At 39.8% G+C, this 17,701-nt stretch overlaps 1 protein-coding gene and 1 non-coding gene across 2 annotated transcripts in view; one reads left to right on the top strand and one right to left on the bottom strand.

The window, feature by feature from the left end:
* The window catches only part of MAST2 (microtubule associated serine/threonine kinase 2), a 209,609-nt gene that overhangs the window by 16,182 nt on the left and 175,726 nt on the right, over positions 1-17,701 (top strand). Inside the window, exons 2-3 of the mRNA XM_007450376.1 lie at positions 9,559-9,706; positions 14,887-15,029. Coding sequence (XP_007450438.1) covers positions 9,559-9,706; positions 14,887-15,029 — 291 coding nt within the window. The remainder of the gene's footprint in view (positions 1-9,558; positions 9,707-14,886; positions 15,030-17,701) is intronic.
* TRNAG-CCC (transfer RNA glycine (anticodon CCC)) lies at positions 14,716-14,788 on the bottom strand. The gene has a single exon. It is a non-coding gene; the product is annotated as a tRNA-Gly (tRNA).

The raw sequence follows: 17,701 nt of genomic DNA on the forward strand, positions 1-17,701 counted from the left end.
TGCATCGGCAGGCGGACTCTCAAGCACTGTGCCACCAGGGAAGCCCTGAATCTTTTGTTTTTAAACATGTGTTTATTTTATTTTATTTTTTATTTTTTTTGGCCGCACAGTGTGGCATGTGGGATCTTAGTTCCCCGACCAGGGATCGAACCCACGTCCCCTGCAGTGAAGCGCAGAGTCTTAACCACTGGACTGCTAGGGAAGTCCTGATTGTATGAATCTTGTTCTCTAGTACATTCCTTAGGAACGACCTGTTGGAACAATATTCCCTGAGTTATTTTATATTGATAACATTTTGCCTGTGCCCTTTACCTTGAAGGTTAGTTTTCCTGGATGTAAAATCCTGGGCTCATACTGCCTTTCTTTGAGTATCTTATATATGTAACCCTGTTTTTCTTCTGGCATAAAGAATTGTTGTCGGGACTTCCCTGGTGGCACAGTGGTTAAGACTCCATGCTCCCAATGCAGGGGGCCTGGGTTTGATCCCTGGTCAGGGAACTAGATCCCACATGCCTGCCACAACTAAGCAGCCTGCGTTGCTGCAACTAAGACCCAGTGCAAATAAATAAATATTAAAAAAGAAATGTTGCCATAGTCTGGTAGTGATGCAGGTTTTTCTTATAGGTCATTTTTTTTTTTTTTTAATGCTGAAAGGATTTTTTCTGTTAAAGTCCAGTTATTATACTAAAATATATCTTGGTGTTGGTTATTTGGATTTATATGTCATGCACGTGGTGTGCTCTTCCAGGATGTAGTTTTCATATATATAGTTTTAATTTCAGCAAAGTTATTGAATTATAATTTTAGTATTGATATTCGTTCTGTTGCCTTGCTTTGATTTTCTTCTGCAGGGACTTCTATTTGCTGTATGTTGGATCTTCTTTGCTTCTCTTCAACATATCATTTTCTCTCAAACATTTTTTTTCCTCTTCATAAAAAAATAAAACAAACAGAAAAACCCAAAACATTTCATCTTCTGTGTCTCTTAAGGCATTATCTCTTGTTTGTATTCTCTCTTGTGTTCCTTCAAGTTTAGTCTTTTTTTTTTTTTTTACAATGGAATACTATAATGAAGTAAATGAATGAACTCCAGCTACATGTATCAACATGTATAAAACTCAGGAAACCTAATACTGATTCGAAAAAGTCATGAAAGAATATGTTTATATAAAGTTGAACAACATGCAAAATTTTACAATATATGGATGCAGTAATATGTTGTAAAACCATACAAAAAAGCAAGGCATGAAAAATGACACTGGTTACCTCAGGCAGGGGAAGGAGATGTGACTGGGGAGGGCTACATGGTGGGTTTTGTCATTCAGAAATGATTTGTTTTTGAAGCTGGGTGATGGGTACAGGTACATAGGTATTTGTTTTATAATTTATTCACACTGTACAGATATGTATATTATAAAATTTATAATGTATTATGAAAAATAAATAAAATTAAAAAAACAGGAATAATTGGATAGAGTACTGGTGGGAGGGTAGATTGTTATAGGACCCTCCCTGAGGTCAGAGGGAATAAAACACTACTGCTGAAGTGGAGCTAGATGGGTAGGCGATTTCCTTGTGAAACATGGCTGTGAATGGGAACAGAACCCAGAGAGCTAAGGTGATGGTAGGAGGAGGGGCAAAGAATGATTTTTCTAAGATGGGAGATACTAGACTATGCTTGTTTGCTGCTGGGAATGACACAGAGACCATAAAGCAGGACCAGATGGGAACATAGAAGAGAAAGGGAAAAATGGAAGGGGAAGGAGGGGCTTGGGTCTAGGGCACTGGGCCTCAGAGATAAGGAGAGGTCCTCAGGCCCTTCATTGTAACAGGAAGGAATGAGACAAAAGATGAACACAGATACTGGGAGGTTTAGAGATTCAGTGGTGGGAAGATGAAGGCCCTGGAACAATTCTCCCATGTCTGATGGCTTTTATTTTGTCACTGAAGCATGAGATAAGATCATTTTTCTTGGTTCAGCTGTCTTCCATCAGTCTGTGAGTGAGTCTTCACTGGAGCAGTGTGGCATGGTGGTCAAACATGTAGGCCTTGGAGGCAGGCAGGCTGGAATTTGATTTTTTGCACCCATTTAACAAACATTTGCTGAATCGTGCCTTATACCAGTCTTGTCCTGGGTCCTGCTGAGGGCGTAAATGTATATGGCCCCTAGTCTCAGGGAGTTCACTCTCTTTACGGAGCAGCCGGGAGGTGGGGCCCGTCATTTCTTAACTGATCTTTTATTTCTAATTTTTTCTTAAGCTCTCTCACCTCACTGGTGAGTTTATTTGAATCTGATTCATGTTTTGTAGCATAAATGTCTTTAGTAAATTTTAAAATCATATGTTACAGAAGGAAATGCCAATGTATTTACCTGCATTTTTACTTACTGTGTTCTTTCTCTGTTCCTAAAGTTGCTTATTGTATTATTTCCTTTCTGTTTAGAGAACTTTCTTTAGCCATTCTTTTAGGATAGGTTTGCTGTGAATAAAGTCTCTTAATTATACTTATTCCTGAAGGTCATTTTCCCTGGTTATTGCTTCTGGTTGACAGTTCTTTTCTTTCAACACTGGAAAAATACTGTGCTGCCACTTTATTCTGGACTACATAGTTTCTGATGAGAAGTCTGTCATTCAAACGTTTTTTTTTTTTTTTTTTTTTTTTTTTTTTTTTTTTTTTTTTTTTTTTTTTTTTCTGAATTTTAATTATAATGTTTCCTGGCATATTTCTTTGCGTTTATTCTGCTTGGGGTTCACTCAGCTTCTTGAATCTGTAGGTTTATGTCTTCTTCACACATTTGGGAGGTTTTCAGCCATGATTTATTCTAGTACTTTTTCTTTCTTTCTCTCTTTGTCCTTTCCTTTTGGACTCCAATGACACAGACGTTAGATCTTTAATTACAGAACCATAGATCCTGAAGCCTCTGTTTACTGTTTTCACTTTGTTGTTCATGTTGAATAACTTCTGTTCTTCTGTCTTCCAGTTCACTGTTTCTTTATTCTGTCCTCTATGTTCTGCTGAAAAGCTTATTCACTCAGTTTTTTTTTTTTTTTTTTTTTTTTTTTCCTTGCGTTATGTGGGCCTCTCACTGTTGTGGCCTCTCCCATTTGCGGAGCACAGGCTCCGGACGCGCAGGCTCAGTGGCCATGGCTCACGGGCCCAGCCGCTCCGCGGCACGTGGGATCCTCCCGAAACGGGGCACGAACCCGCGTCTCCTGCATCGGCAGGCGGACTCTCAAGCACTGCGCCACCAGGGAAGCCCTATTCACTCAGTTTTATTATTTTGGTTATTATATATTTCAGTTCTAAAATATCCATTGGGTTCTTCTTTATGTTTTATTTTTTCCTTTGATTCAAGTATGGATACCTTTGCTCATTGAAATATTTTTATCATGTGTGTTTTATACCCTTTTGTCTCTCATTTCCTCTGTTACTGCCATCTTTTGTGTTTAGTTGAAGAAAAAAAATTTTTTTTTGGTGTAATGAACCATTTTGATCCCCTTTCGTTTCCTTTTGTGTATGCTTTTTTTATATTTTCTTTTTGCTTTGCCACAGGGATTACATGTAACATCCTAAATTTATAACAGTCTAGTTTGAATTGGTACCAACTTCAATAACATACAAAAACTCTGCTCCTATACACCTCTATTCTCCCACCCCCCTTTATGTTGTTCTCACAAATTATATCTTCATACATTGTGTGCTCAGTAACATAGATTTATAATTATTTTTATGTATTTGTCTTTTAAATCATGTAGGAAATAGAAAGTGGAGTTATAAACCAAAACTATAATAATGCTCACTTTTATATTTGCTCATGTAGTTACCTTTACTGGAGATCTTTATATGTTCATATGGCTTGAAGTTCCTGTTTTGTGTCTTTTTATTTCAACCTGAAGGATTCCTTTTCTGGCCGGTGTAGTGGTAATAAACTCCCTCAGCTTTTGTTTATCTGGGTAGAAATCTAAGTTGACAGTTTTTCCTGTCACACTTTTTTTTTTTTTTGCAGAATGCGGGCCTCTCACTGTTGTGGCCTCTCCGTTGCGGAGCACAGGCTCCGGACACGCAGGCTCAGTGGTCATGGCTCATGGGCCTAGCCGCTCCGTGGCATGTGGGATCTTCCCGGACCGGGGCACGAACCTGTGTCCCCTGCATCGGCAGGTGGACTCTCAACCACTGCGCCACCCAGGGAAGCCCTTGCTCATGTTTTTTTATTAGCTTGTGTGTTTTCTTATTATTGAATTGTGAAAGATCTTTATATATACTGAATGCCAGTCTTTCTCAGATGTGTTTTGCAAATATTCTTCCTCCTGTGTGATTTGTTTTCATTTTTTATTTTTTTTATTTTTTATTTTTTTTTGCGGTATGTGGGCCTCTCACTGTTGTGGCCTCTCCCATTGTGGAGCACAGGCTCCGGACGAGCAGGCCCAGCGGCCATGGCTCACGGGCCCAGCTGCTCCACAGCATGCGGGATCCTCCCAGACCGGGGCACGAACCCGTATCCCCTGCATCGGCAGGCAGACTCTCAACCACTGCGCCACCAGGGAAGCCCTGTTTTCATTTTTTAACAGTATCTTTTGAAGAGTAACAGTTTTTAAATTTGTTGAAGTCTATTTATAAATTTGTTCTTTTTAAACTTATGCTTTGTGTGTTATCTAAGAATGCTATCTAACTCAAAAGTATAAAAATTTACTCTTGTATTTTCTTCTGAAGGTTTATACTTTTAGGTTTTATAGTTAGACTCATGATCCACTTAAAGTTAATTTTTATATATGTTGTCTTTGATATGCCTGAGGTATGAGTCAGGGTTCTTTTTTTTCGCATGTACATATCAAGCAAAGGTTTTTTGATAAGGATTAAGAGAATGTACTTTGATTAGTGTGGCACCTGGGTTTGACTCTTGGCAAGGTAGGTCAGGAAGACTCTGCCATAGGGTATGGATTTTTCTTCACCTACTGAATTTCCATTCTTATGGGGTAAGACAACTCCTATTGAGAGCCCAGGTTCTTAGCCTGATAGACAAGTTTTTAGTGTGTAGACTTCTGTTTTCAGCTGTGAATCCTTTGCTTACTTCTAATCCTATCCTTAGTAGCATGATACAGTATAAACACAACGCTAGCCTTGTGGGTAAAGTTAGCCTGAGATTTGCTTTGATATTGTGGAGGAGGGAGATGGTTCTGATCAAGAGAGGGGGGACTCTCTGTGAGGACTCCCAGAGCAATAGGCAAAATAGCCACAACTTAGTACTCTGAATTAAAAGAGAAAGCAATAAGCTCTTAGAGTTGGAAGGAGCATGTAGAAATTGTGTAGTCAGGCAATTTTCAACCTTTTTTTTTTGACAGTTGAAATTTATATGTCATATATTAGATATGTTATTGTTACAATAGATAAATACACATTATATGTAATTTATGGCATGCAGGCTGTAATTCTGCCTTTTAAAAAATTTCACAAGAAAGAATGTAACATAAGTGAACTGACTTTATTTCATTGATAGTATTTACCAAGAACCTGCTTTCATTTAATTAAGAGAGTATACTAATTGCAAACTTGAGTACTTTAAGTCAATTTCAGATAATTTGTGACACGATCCTCACAATTGGTCAACATATATTTGTGTTGATGGCATCATATTGAAAGTTTTTATTTAGTCTCGTGGTTCTCAAACTTCAGTGTGCTTCACAATCACTTAGAGGGCTTGTTAAAACACGGATTGCTGCTACCCTCCCCCAGAATTTCCTATTTAGTAGATCTGGGGTGGGGCCCTAGAATTTGCCTTTCTAACAAGTTCACAGGTGATGCTGATGCTGCTGGTTTGGGGACCACATTTTGAGAGTCACTGCTTAGGCCAACTTTCACCCTACTTTTTCAGTATCCTAGGGGCACAGTCCATTCCTTTTAAGACGGCTTTTTTTCACTGTTAGATGGTTCTTCCTATAATTAAACCTACTTCTCCTTCTGTTATTTTTATCCAGTATATCAAACTGGCCTCTGAAGTAAGAAGTTTACTCTCCTATAACAGAGGAGATAGCCCTCTTGTAGTTGAAGAGAGTTATTCATGTCTTCTTTGTTTTATTTCTTTCATGTTAAATGTTTATAGTTTCCCTAATAGTTATTGAAAGAGTACTGCAATTTGTAGTTATGTTAATATTGCCACAATAGTATTTTATTTGTAACCTTGTTTCTCTTGCTATATTCCCTGGGATACTATCCAGGCCAGAAACCTGGAAGTCATCCTAGGCTCCTTCCCCTCCTTAACTCCCTATTTTGCTGAAGAATCATTTGAGTATAGAAATGATAGGAACCAGATAGAAAATTGATCCAATTTAAGCAGAAAGGGGGTGCTTACTATAAGGGTACAGTGGTATGCCGTTTAATCTGAAAACATGTGGTTTGGCTGGATCTCTCATAAGTGACTAGAAATGGGAACTAGAAAACTGCAAGAAGCAAATTAGTTTGGAAGTTAGAAAGGAAGTTCCTCTTCCCATGCCCTTTTTCTTTCTTGGGCTATGTGTGGTTCTGTTTTATTTGCTTCATTCTCTTTTCCTGTCTTTTAATGAATTCTTTGGTAAATTCAGTAATGTTCTGCTGTTTTAAAAAGTGCAGTCGAGCTGAGCAAGAGAAGCAAGATACAGAACAGTTCATACAGAGTGATTCCATTTTTCTAATATGCTGTTCGAAGCCTGGATAGTAGTTACCCTGGAGGGATAGTGTAGTGACTAGAAGGGTGCACAGGGGGCTTTCTGGAATGCTTGGTTATGTCTTTTTTTTTTTTTTTTTTAATCTTGATGCTGGTTCCATGGATATATTTAACTTGCAAAATTTATTGAGTTATATGCTTACGTATATGTACTTTTCTGAAATGAGTAATATACTTAAGTAAAGTTAAAAAGACGTCCTGATTTAAAAGTTAAATTTCATTTCCCATTTATATTTCCTTCTCTTTGCAAAGTTTTGACAGGGGAGACTTGGAATAAGAAGGTGCATGATCTGCTTTCATTATTCCTCTCCTCTGTTTTCTGGCTTCTTTACTTTGGTATGTTACGATAGGGAATAGGGAGATTGAAAAGATTATGACTTTCTTTTGGGACTTCCCTGGTGGTGCAGTGGTTAAGAATCCGCCTGCCAGTGCAGGGGACACAGGTTCAATTCCTGGTCCAGGAAGATCCCACATGCTGCGGAGCAACTAAGCCCCTGCGCCACAACTACTGAGCCTGTGCTCTTTCTTTTAACTGGTGCTGATCTCGTCCTATCGGTTGTCGATCCTTTTGTGGCTAAGCCTAACTGTTCATCCATACAGTGTAGCAGGCATCCAAGTGCTGGCTCTCTCAAGTAGCTCATTTGTAAGGTATTTGTGGGATACTTTTCTTTCCATATTGCCTTCACATAGGATATTCCTTTAGCATGATATCTTACAAGGCCTTCTCACTTCCCTCCACCCAAAGCTGCTTGCTGGGGTGTTGCTTCTGTGAATGGCCAGCCCTTTTTGGTGGGTTACCAGCATTAGTGCCCAGACCCTTCTTTCTTCATGGTTTCTACTTGATGCATAGGTACTGTTTTATCCTCGACACACCAGTTGGTGGGAATATAGGCTGTTCCCTTGGTGCCTTCTCTTTTCGCATTGACTACTCCTTCCATTTCCCCTTTCTCCCTGATCATTCCTGTTAGAGTTGGATGGGCACATCAGTAGATTTAATGGTACAGTGCCTAAATATCCCCCTTTATCCTTTTATCCATTTACTACCAATTAAAAATATTTATTTATTTATTTATTTGGCTATGCTGGGTCTTAGTTGCGGCACATGGGATCTTTGTTGCTGTGTGCGAGATCTTTGTTGTGGCCTACTGGATCTTTTAGTTGCGACATGCGGGATCTTAGGTGCGGCATGTGGGATTTAGTTCCTTGACCAGGGATTGAACCCATGTACCCTGCACTGGGAGCGTGGAGTCTTAACCACTGGACCACCAGGGAAGTCTCATTTACTACCAATTTTAAAAATACTTTTTCCTCGGGAATTCCCTGGTGGTCCAGTGGTTAGCATTCTGTGCTCTCACTGTTGAGGGCCCAGGTTCAATCCCTGGTTGGAGAACTAAAATCCCACAAGCCACGCTATGCGGCCAAAAAAAAAAAAAAAACCCCAAAACAAATGAAAAAACCTTTTTCCTTTTCTCTTCAGTTATTTTTCATCAACTTCACTCTTCTTTTTATCCTGGGGTATTTGTAAATTATATTCTGGATGGCCACTACTAAGCAATGTTTGTACTTTCCTGTGTGTGAACTCACTGGTCACAGTATATGACCCTAGAGGCTTTATTTATTTATTTTTAAATTATTAATTTGGTTGCGCTGGGTCTTAGTTGCGGCAGGTGGACTCCTTAGTAGTGGCTCACTGACTCCTTAGTTGTGGCACGTTGGCTCCTTAGTTGCAGCTTGCCGGCCCCTTAGTTGTGGCATGTGAACTCTCAGTAGCGGCATACATGTGGGATCTAGTTCCCTGTCTAGGGATCGAACCTGGGCCCCCTGTATTGGGAGCACAGAGTCTTAACCACTGTGCCACCAGGGAAGTCCCCTCTAGAGGCTTTAAAAAAATCTTTTCTCAAGGAGGCAGGCATTTTTCCATTTATTTCCCACCCCCCTGTGGCTTTGAGTATTGCTATGGTACCAGTTGCTTGTGTCTTGTTTTTCAAATGGCAGGTAACATAGATTTCATTTATTTATTTCTCCTTATGCTTCTCATTTTGTCTTTGTACTGTCCAGGTCAGATTGATGTGCTACTTATCTGTGTTTGTTGTAGCTTCCTTCACTGAAATATAAAAGATAGGCCTTATTTGCCTTATTTTTTATTTTTTTACCCAGAATATTTTCTCGTTAATGCTGCTAATTAGGTGGGTGTTTGCTTTAAAATGTCTGCATCTTGATGATGCTTACTGAGTGAGGAGGAAGTGGCATTGGGATGGGGTGGGATGGGTTAGACTAAAATAAAGGCAATGGGAAGGCACTGTCAATGCTTCATATTGTCTGTATCTCCTCCATTGTACTATTATAATTTTTCATTGAAAACATGAGTTTAGCTCCTATTATAGACATAAAGAAGGCTCTGAGTTTTACTTTAGCATTAATTGAACGTTAGGGGTATTTCTAACTTTGTTTGACAGGTAAAGAAAGGTCTATTATTTATGATTTTTTAAAAACTAAAATATACTTTTCTTTACTAGATACAGGAAGAGTGTGAATAAATGGAGAAAAGTAAATAAACATGATTAGACATGTACTCATTATGGATAATATATCCTGTCAAAGTGCCTTATTGTGTCACCTTGTGAATCTCATCCCCTATTTTTCCTTTGGCATTTTATACTCAGTGTCCCACATCACTCACAGCATACCCAAACAGCTGTCACTAAGAAATTTGTTTCTGGCTTTAGCTGTTGAACAGGAAATACAAAATGTTGGCACTTTTTACTTGTAATAAATGTTGTAGAGATATTTAATATAAAGTTAGTTCTTATACTTTCAGAAAAGACATTAAAGGCTTATGTTTTACTTTTTTCACTTTGAAGGATGTGATAACTGGACTTAGTCCCCTGCTCTTCAGGAAGCTCAGTAATCCTGACATATTTTCATCCACTGGAAAAGCTAAACTTCAACGACAACTTAGTCAGGATGACTCTAAGTTACGGAGAGGAAGCCCGGCCAGTTCTTTGTCAGGTAAGTATCTAATTTTGTTTTCTTTTAACAGTTGTGGGAATGGGACTTCCCTGGTGGCACAGTGGTTAAGAATCCGCCTGCCAATGCAGGGGACATGGGTTCGAGCCCCGGTCCGGGAAGATCCCACATGCCATGGAGCAACTAAGCCCATGTACCACAACTACTGAGCCTGTGCTCTAGAGCCTGTGAACCACAACTACAGAGCCTGCGTGCCACAACTACTGAAGCCTGTGTGCCTAGAGCTGGTGCTCCGCAATAAGAGAAGCCACTGCAGTGAGAAGCCGGTGCACTGCAACGAAGAGTAGCCTCCGCTCGCTGCAACTAAAGAAAGCCCACACGCAGCAACGAAGACCCAATGCAGCCAAAAAACAAAAAAACAAACAAAAAACCAGAGTTGTGTGACTGTTTTGTCAATATTTAAGGGTATATCAACTGACTTGGCATCTTGACCCCTTCTTCTGTCGTAATAGTGTTATATAGAACATTTGTGGGTAAGGCTATCTTCCTTTCTTTACTGTTTCCGTTTCCTCATGGCATCTCTGAATGCTAACCTCCTGAACCTGCTGGGTATTTCCTGGTTGACCATTATCACTGGTTATTCCCTTTCAATATGATTTGTGCTCTCTGCTTACTTCTGTAGACTTCACAAACTTTGCTTCTTTTTATTTTCTTTTTTCTATTTCCAAAACTCATTCCAAAGCCCATAGTGCCTCCCCACCACATCCATAGAAAAGTCTTAAAAAATTCAAAGGGAAAAATTAATACAAGGACATCATGCACAAATAGGAAGCAATTAAAATGTGGCATAGTTTTAAGCAATCAATAGAGTATGGAAGAAAGAGAATCCATTTGACTTTAGTTGAAGAAGCAAATGTAATCCTATTACATTCCTTGGCCTACTGTAAACAGTTTTCAGTTTCATTTTATTTTTGTACCTTTTCAGGGCTGTTCCCTTGGCTTTCTCTTCTCACTCTTCTATTGAAATTTTATTTTGTCAGTCATGTATTTAATCACATAGAGCTATTTCTTGTTTTTTTTTTCCCATAGCATTCTGCTCTTCTTTTAAGGATGTATTTATCTTCTAATTCTCTATGAGTAAATAGATTTTTTATTTTTGGATTAAAATTTTCTTTTTTAAGTTTTCTTTTGTTTCTGAATCAACTTGTTTTCTTTTGAGCACCTAACAACCAGAATCCATTGCTTTGCTCTGAGATGCTAATAAATCCCTTCTATCCTGTGAAGTAATTGTCTGGCTACTGGGTGGTACAATGTGGGAATGTGGTTGTGTTTGACTGTTCTGTCTATAGATTTTCAGTTACTCTGATTTCAGCCTTATGTCTTACTTTATGTCCTCTTAGGTATATAAGTACTGAGTACTGAACTTACCTGAGATTTTGCAGGGCAGCCTGATGCCCCATTTAATTACAAGCTCCACTAAGCTTATTATACCTCATGCCTTTCTTTGCCCAGTTCCACTGGTTATGATTCATCGATATGCTTTAGATTTTCCCCAAATTTTGTTCATTCCCTCGTAGAGTGTCTATGTGTCTATCTCTGTCTCTCTTTCTCTCTCTGGTGATAGCCTTTATTTGTTTATTTATTTTGTTTTTATTCTCTCTCTCTATTTTTTGGCCGTGTGGCGCCATGTGGCCATTTTGCGGGATCTTAGTTCCCTGACCAGGGATTGAAGCCGGGCCCCTGGCAGTGAGAGTGCTGAGTCCTAACCACCGGACCGCCAGGGAATTCCCTCTTTATTCTCATTTAATGGAGTTTCCTGGGGGACAGAAATACAAGTATGTGCTCAGTCAGCCATCTATAACTGGGAATATTTCTTAAAAATATCCTCAAATTATTGTAAGAATAATAATTAGAATTTTTAAGAAGTTTTCTTTTTTTCTGAGCTATTTGTTTACTAAAGGGCTAGTTGCTCCATTTGTTCATATTGTTCCTTCTGTTTTTAAGTTGTGTTCCTCAGATTCTTGGCAGTTCTTGGTATGTTTCAAGCCCTGACCAGTAGATGTCCAAATGGGTTTCTTCTGCTGTTGTATAAGCCTCTTTCCCAAGCAGGCCCTTATTTTGAAGGGAGATAGAGTTGTGATACTAGCCTTTGTATATGTGGATGGGGAAAGTTAACAAATTAGCTTTCCTTTAGGTTACATAGATCCTCATCTATAGGCAGATCGCCTGGAGAGCTTGGCAACATTTGCAGAAGGAAGAAAAGAAACCAGGCAGGCTCTACTCTGGGCTTGTGGAAGTTTTGAGTACAGAACCATTATTATTTTTTGTGGAGCATTTTATGGAAAGACTTCTCATTAAAGCATGCATTTGAGAGCAGACTTGAAAGGTAACTAGATTTTTTTTTAATTGTGTGTTTCTGATCAAAAATGTAAAATATGCCAGTTATAAAAAATTTGAGTACAATAACATGCATTATGTCAAAAGTGAAGAGTCCTTCTTAATCTTTACTTTCTTCTATTTTCCCTCCCTCCACACCATTTATATATACTCCATTATATTTAAATATACATTTAAAATCTTATATAAATATATATAAGCTTTATTTTAAAAATGAACATTGGGATCATATGCTATATGCTTCCTTTACGCAGGCTCAGCGGCCATGGCTCACGGGCCCAGCTGCTCTGCGGCATGAGGGATCTTCCCAAACTGGGGCACGAACCCGTGTCCCCTGCATCATCAGGCGGACTCTCAACCACTGCACCACCAGGAAAGCCCCTATGCTTCCTTTTTAAAAAATTTTTTTTTTTTTTGCAGTACGTGGGCCTCTCACTGTTGTGGCCTCTCCCGTTGTGGAGCACAGGCTCAGGGTGCACAGGCTCCGGACACACATGCTCAGCGGCCATGGCTCACGGGCCCAGCCACTCCGCGGCATGTGGGATCCTCCTGGACTGGGGCACGAACCTGTATTCCCTACAAAGGCAGGTGGACTCTCAACCACTGCGCCACCAGGGAAGCCCCTAAAAAATTTTTTTTTTATTTTTAATTTTTATTACATTTTGGCCGCACTGTGTGGCATGTGGGATCTCAGTTCCCCGACCAGGGATTGAACCCGTGCCCCCTGTGGTAGAAGCGTGAAGTCTTAACCATTGGTCCACCAGGGAAGTCCCTATATGCTTCCTTTCTGCTATTTTCACTTAACAGGAAATGTTGAACATTTTTCTCTTGACTACATGTTCAGCTGCCTCATTATTTTTAATGGGTTCTGTATGTCATTACGTGAAGATTATAATTAACTGGTAATGATCACTTATCTTATTTCCAATTTTATTATGATGAGCATTGCTAGGGAGATGTTCTGGTCTACTTGTTTTCCTTTACATTCCTATAAGTGGAATGCTGGGTCCAAGCATACTCAAATTAAAATTATAATAGGTTTTGCTAAATTGTCCTGCAAATAAGTTGCATCACACTTTGTTTGCAGTAAAAGGATATGTTATAGCAAAAACAAAACCCAAACCTCCTTTTGCTCATACCTCTTTATAAAGTGGGTATTTCCATGACAAATAGGATTTTGCCCAGAAAAAGAAGAGTTTTCAAGTGAATTGATGATCAAGATAAAGCCAGCTGAATATGCAGGGCAGAATATTTAAGTTGAATGATGAATGGGTTTGGAAAGAGTGAAAGGAGATCAGGCCAGGAAGATAATCTGGATTTACGGAGGATCTTTTTAGTGTTTTTTAGTGTTTTAAAAGTGTGGCTTAGGGGACTTCGCTGGTGGCTCAGTGGTTAAGAATCCTGCTAGTGCAGGGGACACAGGTTCGAGCCCTGGTCCAGGAATATCCTACATGCCAAGGAGCAACCAAGCCCGTGTGCGACAACTGAGCCTGCACTCTGGAGCCCGTGAACCACAGGTACTGAACCTGCGTGCCACAACTACTGAAGCCCGCGCACCTAGAGCCCGTGCTCCACAACAAGAGAAGCCACCGCAATGAGTAGCCCCCACTCGCCGCAACTAGAGAAAGCCCACGCGCAGCAATGAAGACCCAACTCAGCCAAAATAAATAAATAAATAAATTAATTAATTTAAAAAAAAAGTGTGGCTTAGGACTTCCCTGGTGGTCCAGTGGTTAAGACTCCGCCCTTCCCCTGCAGGGGGCGCAGGTTCCATTCCTAGGGAACTAAGATCCCACATGCTGTGTGGCGCCGCCAAAAACCAAAAACCAAAACAAAACAAGCAAAAAGTGTGGCTTAATTCTTTAAACAGTAGGGAGTCATGAGAAGGGAATTACGTGACCATATTTGTTCTGATTAGATCACTAGCAGCAATGTGAAGAATGGTGTGAGGGGAGTTGAAATGGGACTTGAACCTCAGGTAGAAAGTCATTGTAATTCTAGATGCTCAGTCTTTATAAGTGACTTTCTTTTAGTCTGTCAGTGGGATTAAGGCAGTTGGTCAACCTGGACTGAACACGTGGAGCCTGGCAAGAATAGTATATATTCAGTGTTTGTCTTCTGGAAACCTAAGGGCCAAATTTGTCTAGGAAACGCTGTCAGCTCCACTCTTATTGCATTGAGTTGGTGAGAAACTAGGTAGGATGGAAGGGACTAGAAAACTCCTAGCCTGCTAGGTTGGGTGTCAGGGTTGGGCCCTGGCATGATGGTGGATATTACAGAGAATTTATTTTTTAAAATATTTATTTAATTTATTTTGGCTGCGCCAGGTCTTAGTTGCAGCATGCATGCAGAGTTCCCTGGCCAGGAATTGAACCCGGGCCCCTTGCTTTGGAAGCGTGGAGTCTTACCCATTGCACCACCAGGGAAGTCCCTACAGAGAATTTAAAATAGTCATCAACTCAGTTCAGTATTCCACTTGGCATTTCTCACCACCACCAATATAGTTGGAATTTTTAGAGGGCTGCAGATTCTAAAATGGATGTGGAGGGACTTCACTTTGTTTTGGATCAAAGTACTTTAAAAAAAAAATATATATATATATATGTTTATTTATTTGGCTGTGCTGGGTCTTAGTTGCAGCATGCGGGATCTAGTTCCCTGACCAGGGATCGAACCTGGGCCCCCTGCATTGGGAGGGTGGAGTCTTAACCACTGGACCACCAGGGAAGTCCCTGGATCAATGTACTTGTAATCCACTTGATATCATTGTATTTTTTCATTTGTTAATTAATAATTTGTTAATTTTCCAAACCTTGTTGTTGAAGGTAAGCAGCTGCTCCCCTTGTCTGGCAGTGTACATAGCAGTGTGGGACAGGTGACTTGGCAGTCTTCAGGAGAAGCATCAAACCTGGTTCGAATGAGGAATCAGTCCCTCGGGCAGTCTGCGCCTTCTCTGACTGCTGGTTTGGTAAGTGTTAGTACAGATGGTCCCTTGCTCCATGAACAAATTCTTGGTTGTCATTCGTCATTATTGCATCTATTATTTTCCTTTTTAGGGTTTGGCTAGTTTCATTTCTCAAAGCGAAGTATGGAAAAGAATGGAATTTAATAGACTGTATTCTGATTGCTCTCATGCTGTCACTGGTACTGATTATATAGTGAGAGTCAAGAAGAAGACTCAATATGATTCTAACTTTAATGATTAAATTTCCTGAGAAGGAGCTTTCTTGTAGAAATGATTCTAAATCTTGTGAAGTTGTGTTGCTTCTGTGTACAGCTCTGTGGTATACATATTTAGTGCATGAAGATAGGGAACATGTTTTGCACATAGTAGGCAGTTCAGTATATAATGGGTGAAAAGAATGAGCCTTTTCTTTGTCTAGACTTTGTATAGTAGACAGGACCTAACAGAGGTTACGCTGTGTAGCCTGGGCAGGTTGTTTTCTGCCTATTATTGCATCTTGTACCCTTTTACCCTCAGTGGCCCTGCCTCTTTACTTAGGGGACCCATTAACTTTCTGCTAATCTCACACTCTTCCCTCTAAATGTAGGACAAGGCACACAGTAATTTGCAGGGTACAATAACAGAAGCTTGTTCCCATTAAAATAATCTTATCTACTCTTTGGGACCATAAATCTTTTGGGTTGGCACATAGGGAATAGAAAGTTTTGTCCATTTGTCCGTCCTGGGAAGTGGGGATAGGGGAAGAAGTCTGTGACTTTTAGGCCACAGGGACCATCAGGATCATTTGTGGAACTTCCCCAACTTTTTATCTTTTTTATTTATTTATTTATTTTATTTTTGGCTGCGTTGGGTCTTTGTTGCTGCGCGTGGGCTTTTCTCAAGTTGTGGTGAGCAGGGGCTGCTCTTCATTGCGGTGCGCAGGCTTCTCATTGCGGTGGCTTCTCTTGTGGAACACGGGCTCTAGGTGTGCGGGCTTAAGTATGTGCAGCATGCGGGCTCAGTAGTTGTGGCACATGGGCTTTAGAACGCAGGCTCAGTAGTTGTGCATGGGCTTAGTTGCTCTGTGGCATGTGGGATCTTCCCGGACCAGGGCTCAAACCCATGTCCCCTGCATTGGCAGGCGGATTCTTAACCACTCTGCCACCCAGGAAGCCCCCAACTTTTTATCTTGAAAATATCAAACCTACAGAAAAATGGAAAGAATGGTACAGTGTATACCCAATTAAGCTTGCTTAGATTGACCAATTTCATTGTAACTTTACATTTTGCCACATTTTGTTTAATCTGTGTGTATGTATATATTTTTTTCCTGAAGATTTCAAAGCAGGTAACAGACGTTATGCTACCTCCCTCTTAAGTATTTCTCCTAACATCAAGGACAGTCTGCTAAATAACCACAATATATAGTGGACCCTTGAACACCACTGGTTTGAACTGGGTGGGCCCACTTATATGTGGATTTTTCCCAATAGTAAATACTAGTACTATAGGATCCATGGTTGGTTGAATCCTGGGATGCAGAACTGTAGATAGGGAGGGCCAACTGTAAGTTTATACTTGGATTTTCCACTGCATGGAGCGGTGGGGAGGGTTTGGGAGATGTCAGCACCTCTAACCCCTGCATTGTTCAAGGGTCACCTGTATTGTCAGATCCAAGAAGTTTAATATCAATTTAATATAAAAACCATATTCAAATTTCCCTACTTGTTTTCAGCATGTCTATTAAAGCCCCATCTCTCCCCTCTTTAATATCTGGAACTTAAAAAAAAAAAAAATCCATGTACCGTCATAGAGATTTTGATCCAGTGGGTCTGGGGTGGTCCCAGGCATCCGTATTTTCTTTGAAGCATTATACCTACTTCTAGATGCACTCTTTTGAGAACTGCTGCCACTAAGGTAAAGCTGAATGTTTCATTTTAAGGTGGTTTGTTGCAGAGGAAATTCTTGGACTGAGTTTGCTGCATTCCTAGCTTAGGCCAACTGAAGTAGAATATTCCTGAATTAATTATTTTTAAAGCTTATTGAGACATAATTCACATATGATAAAATTCACTCATTTAAACCGTACAATTCAATGATTTTTAGTATATTCATAGATACATGCAGCCATCACTGGAGTCAATTTTAGAACATTTTCATCATTTCAGAAAGAATTTCTATACCCTTAGCTATCACCTTCATATTTTCACATCTCCATAGCCTTATGTAACCATTAATATACTTCCTGCCTCCATAGATTTACCTGTACTGTACATTTCATATAAATTGAGCCTTATACTATGTGACCTTTTGTAACTAGCTTCTTTCACTTAGGACGATGTTTTCAAGGTCCATCCATTGTGTAGCATGTATTAGTATGTCATTCCTTTTTACTCCTGAATAATATTCCATTGTATGGATATGCCATGTTTTATCTATCTGTTTGTCAGTGGATGGACGTTTGGGTTGTTTCTTCCTTTAGACTATTATGAATAATGCTGCTATGAACATTTGTTTACAATTTTCACATGGACAGTTTTCATTTTTCTTGTGAGTGGAATTGCTGGGCCGTATGGTAATTGTTTAAATGTAGCAGTGTTTGATAAACTGCAGTGTATGAGATTTTTGGTTTCTTGACATTGTCATCAACATTTGCTATTATTTGTCTTTGATTTTAGCCATCCTAGTGGGTCTGA

Source organism: Lipotes vexillifer, unplaced genomic scaffold (genome assembly GCF_000442215.2).
Source record: "Lipotes vexillifer unplaced genomic scaffold, Lipotes_vexillifer_v1.1 scaffold961, whole genome shotgun sequence".
Taxonomy (NCBI): domain Eukaryota; kingdom Metazoa; phylum Chordata; class Mammalia; order Artiodactyla; family Lipotidae; genus Lipotes; species Lipotes vexillifer.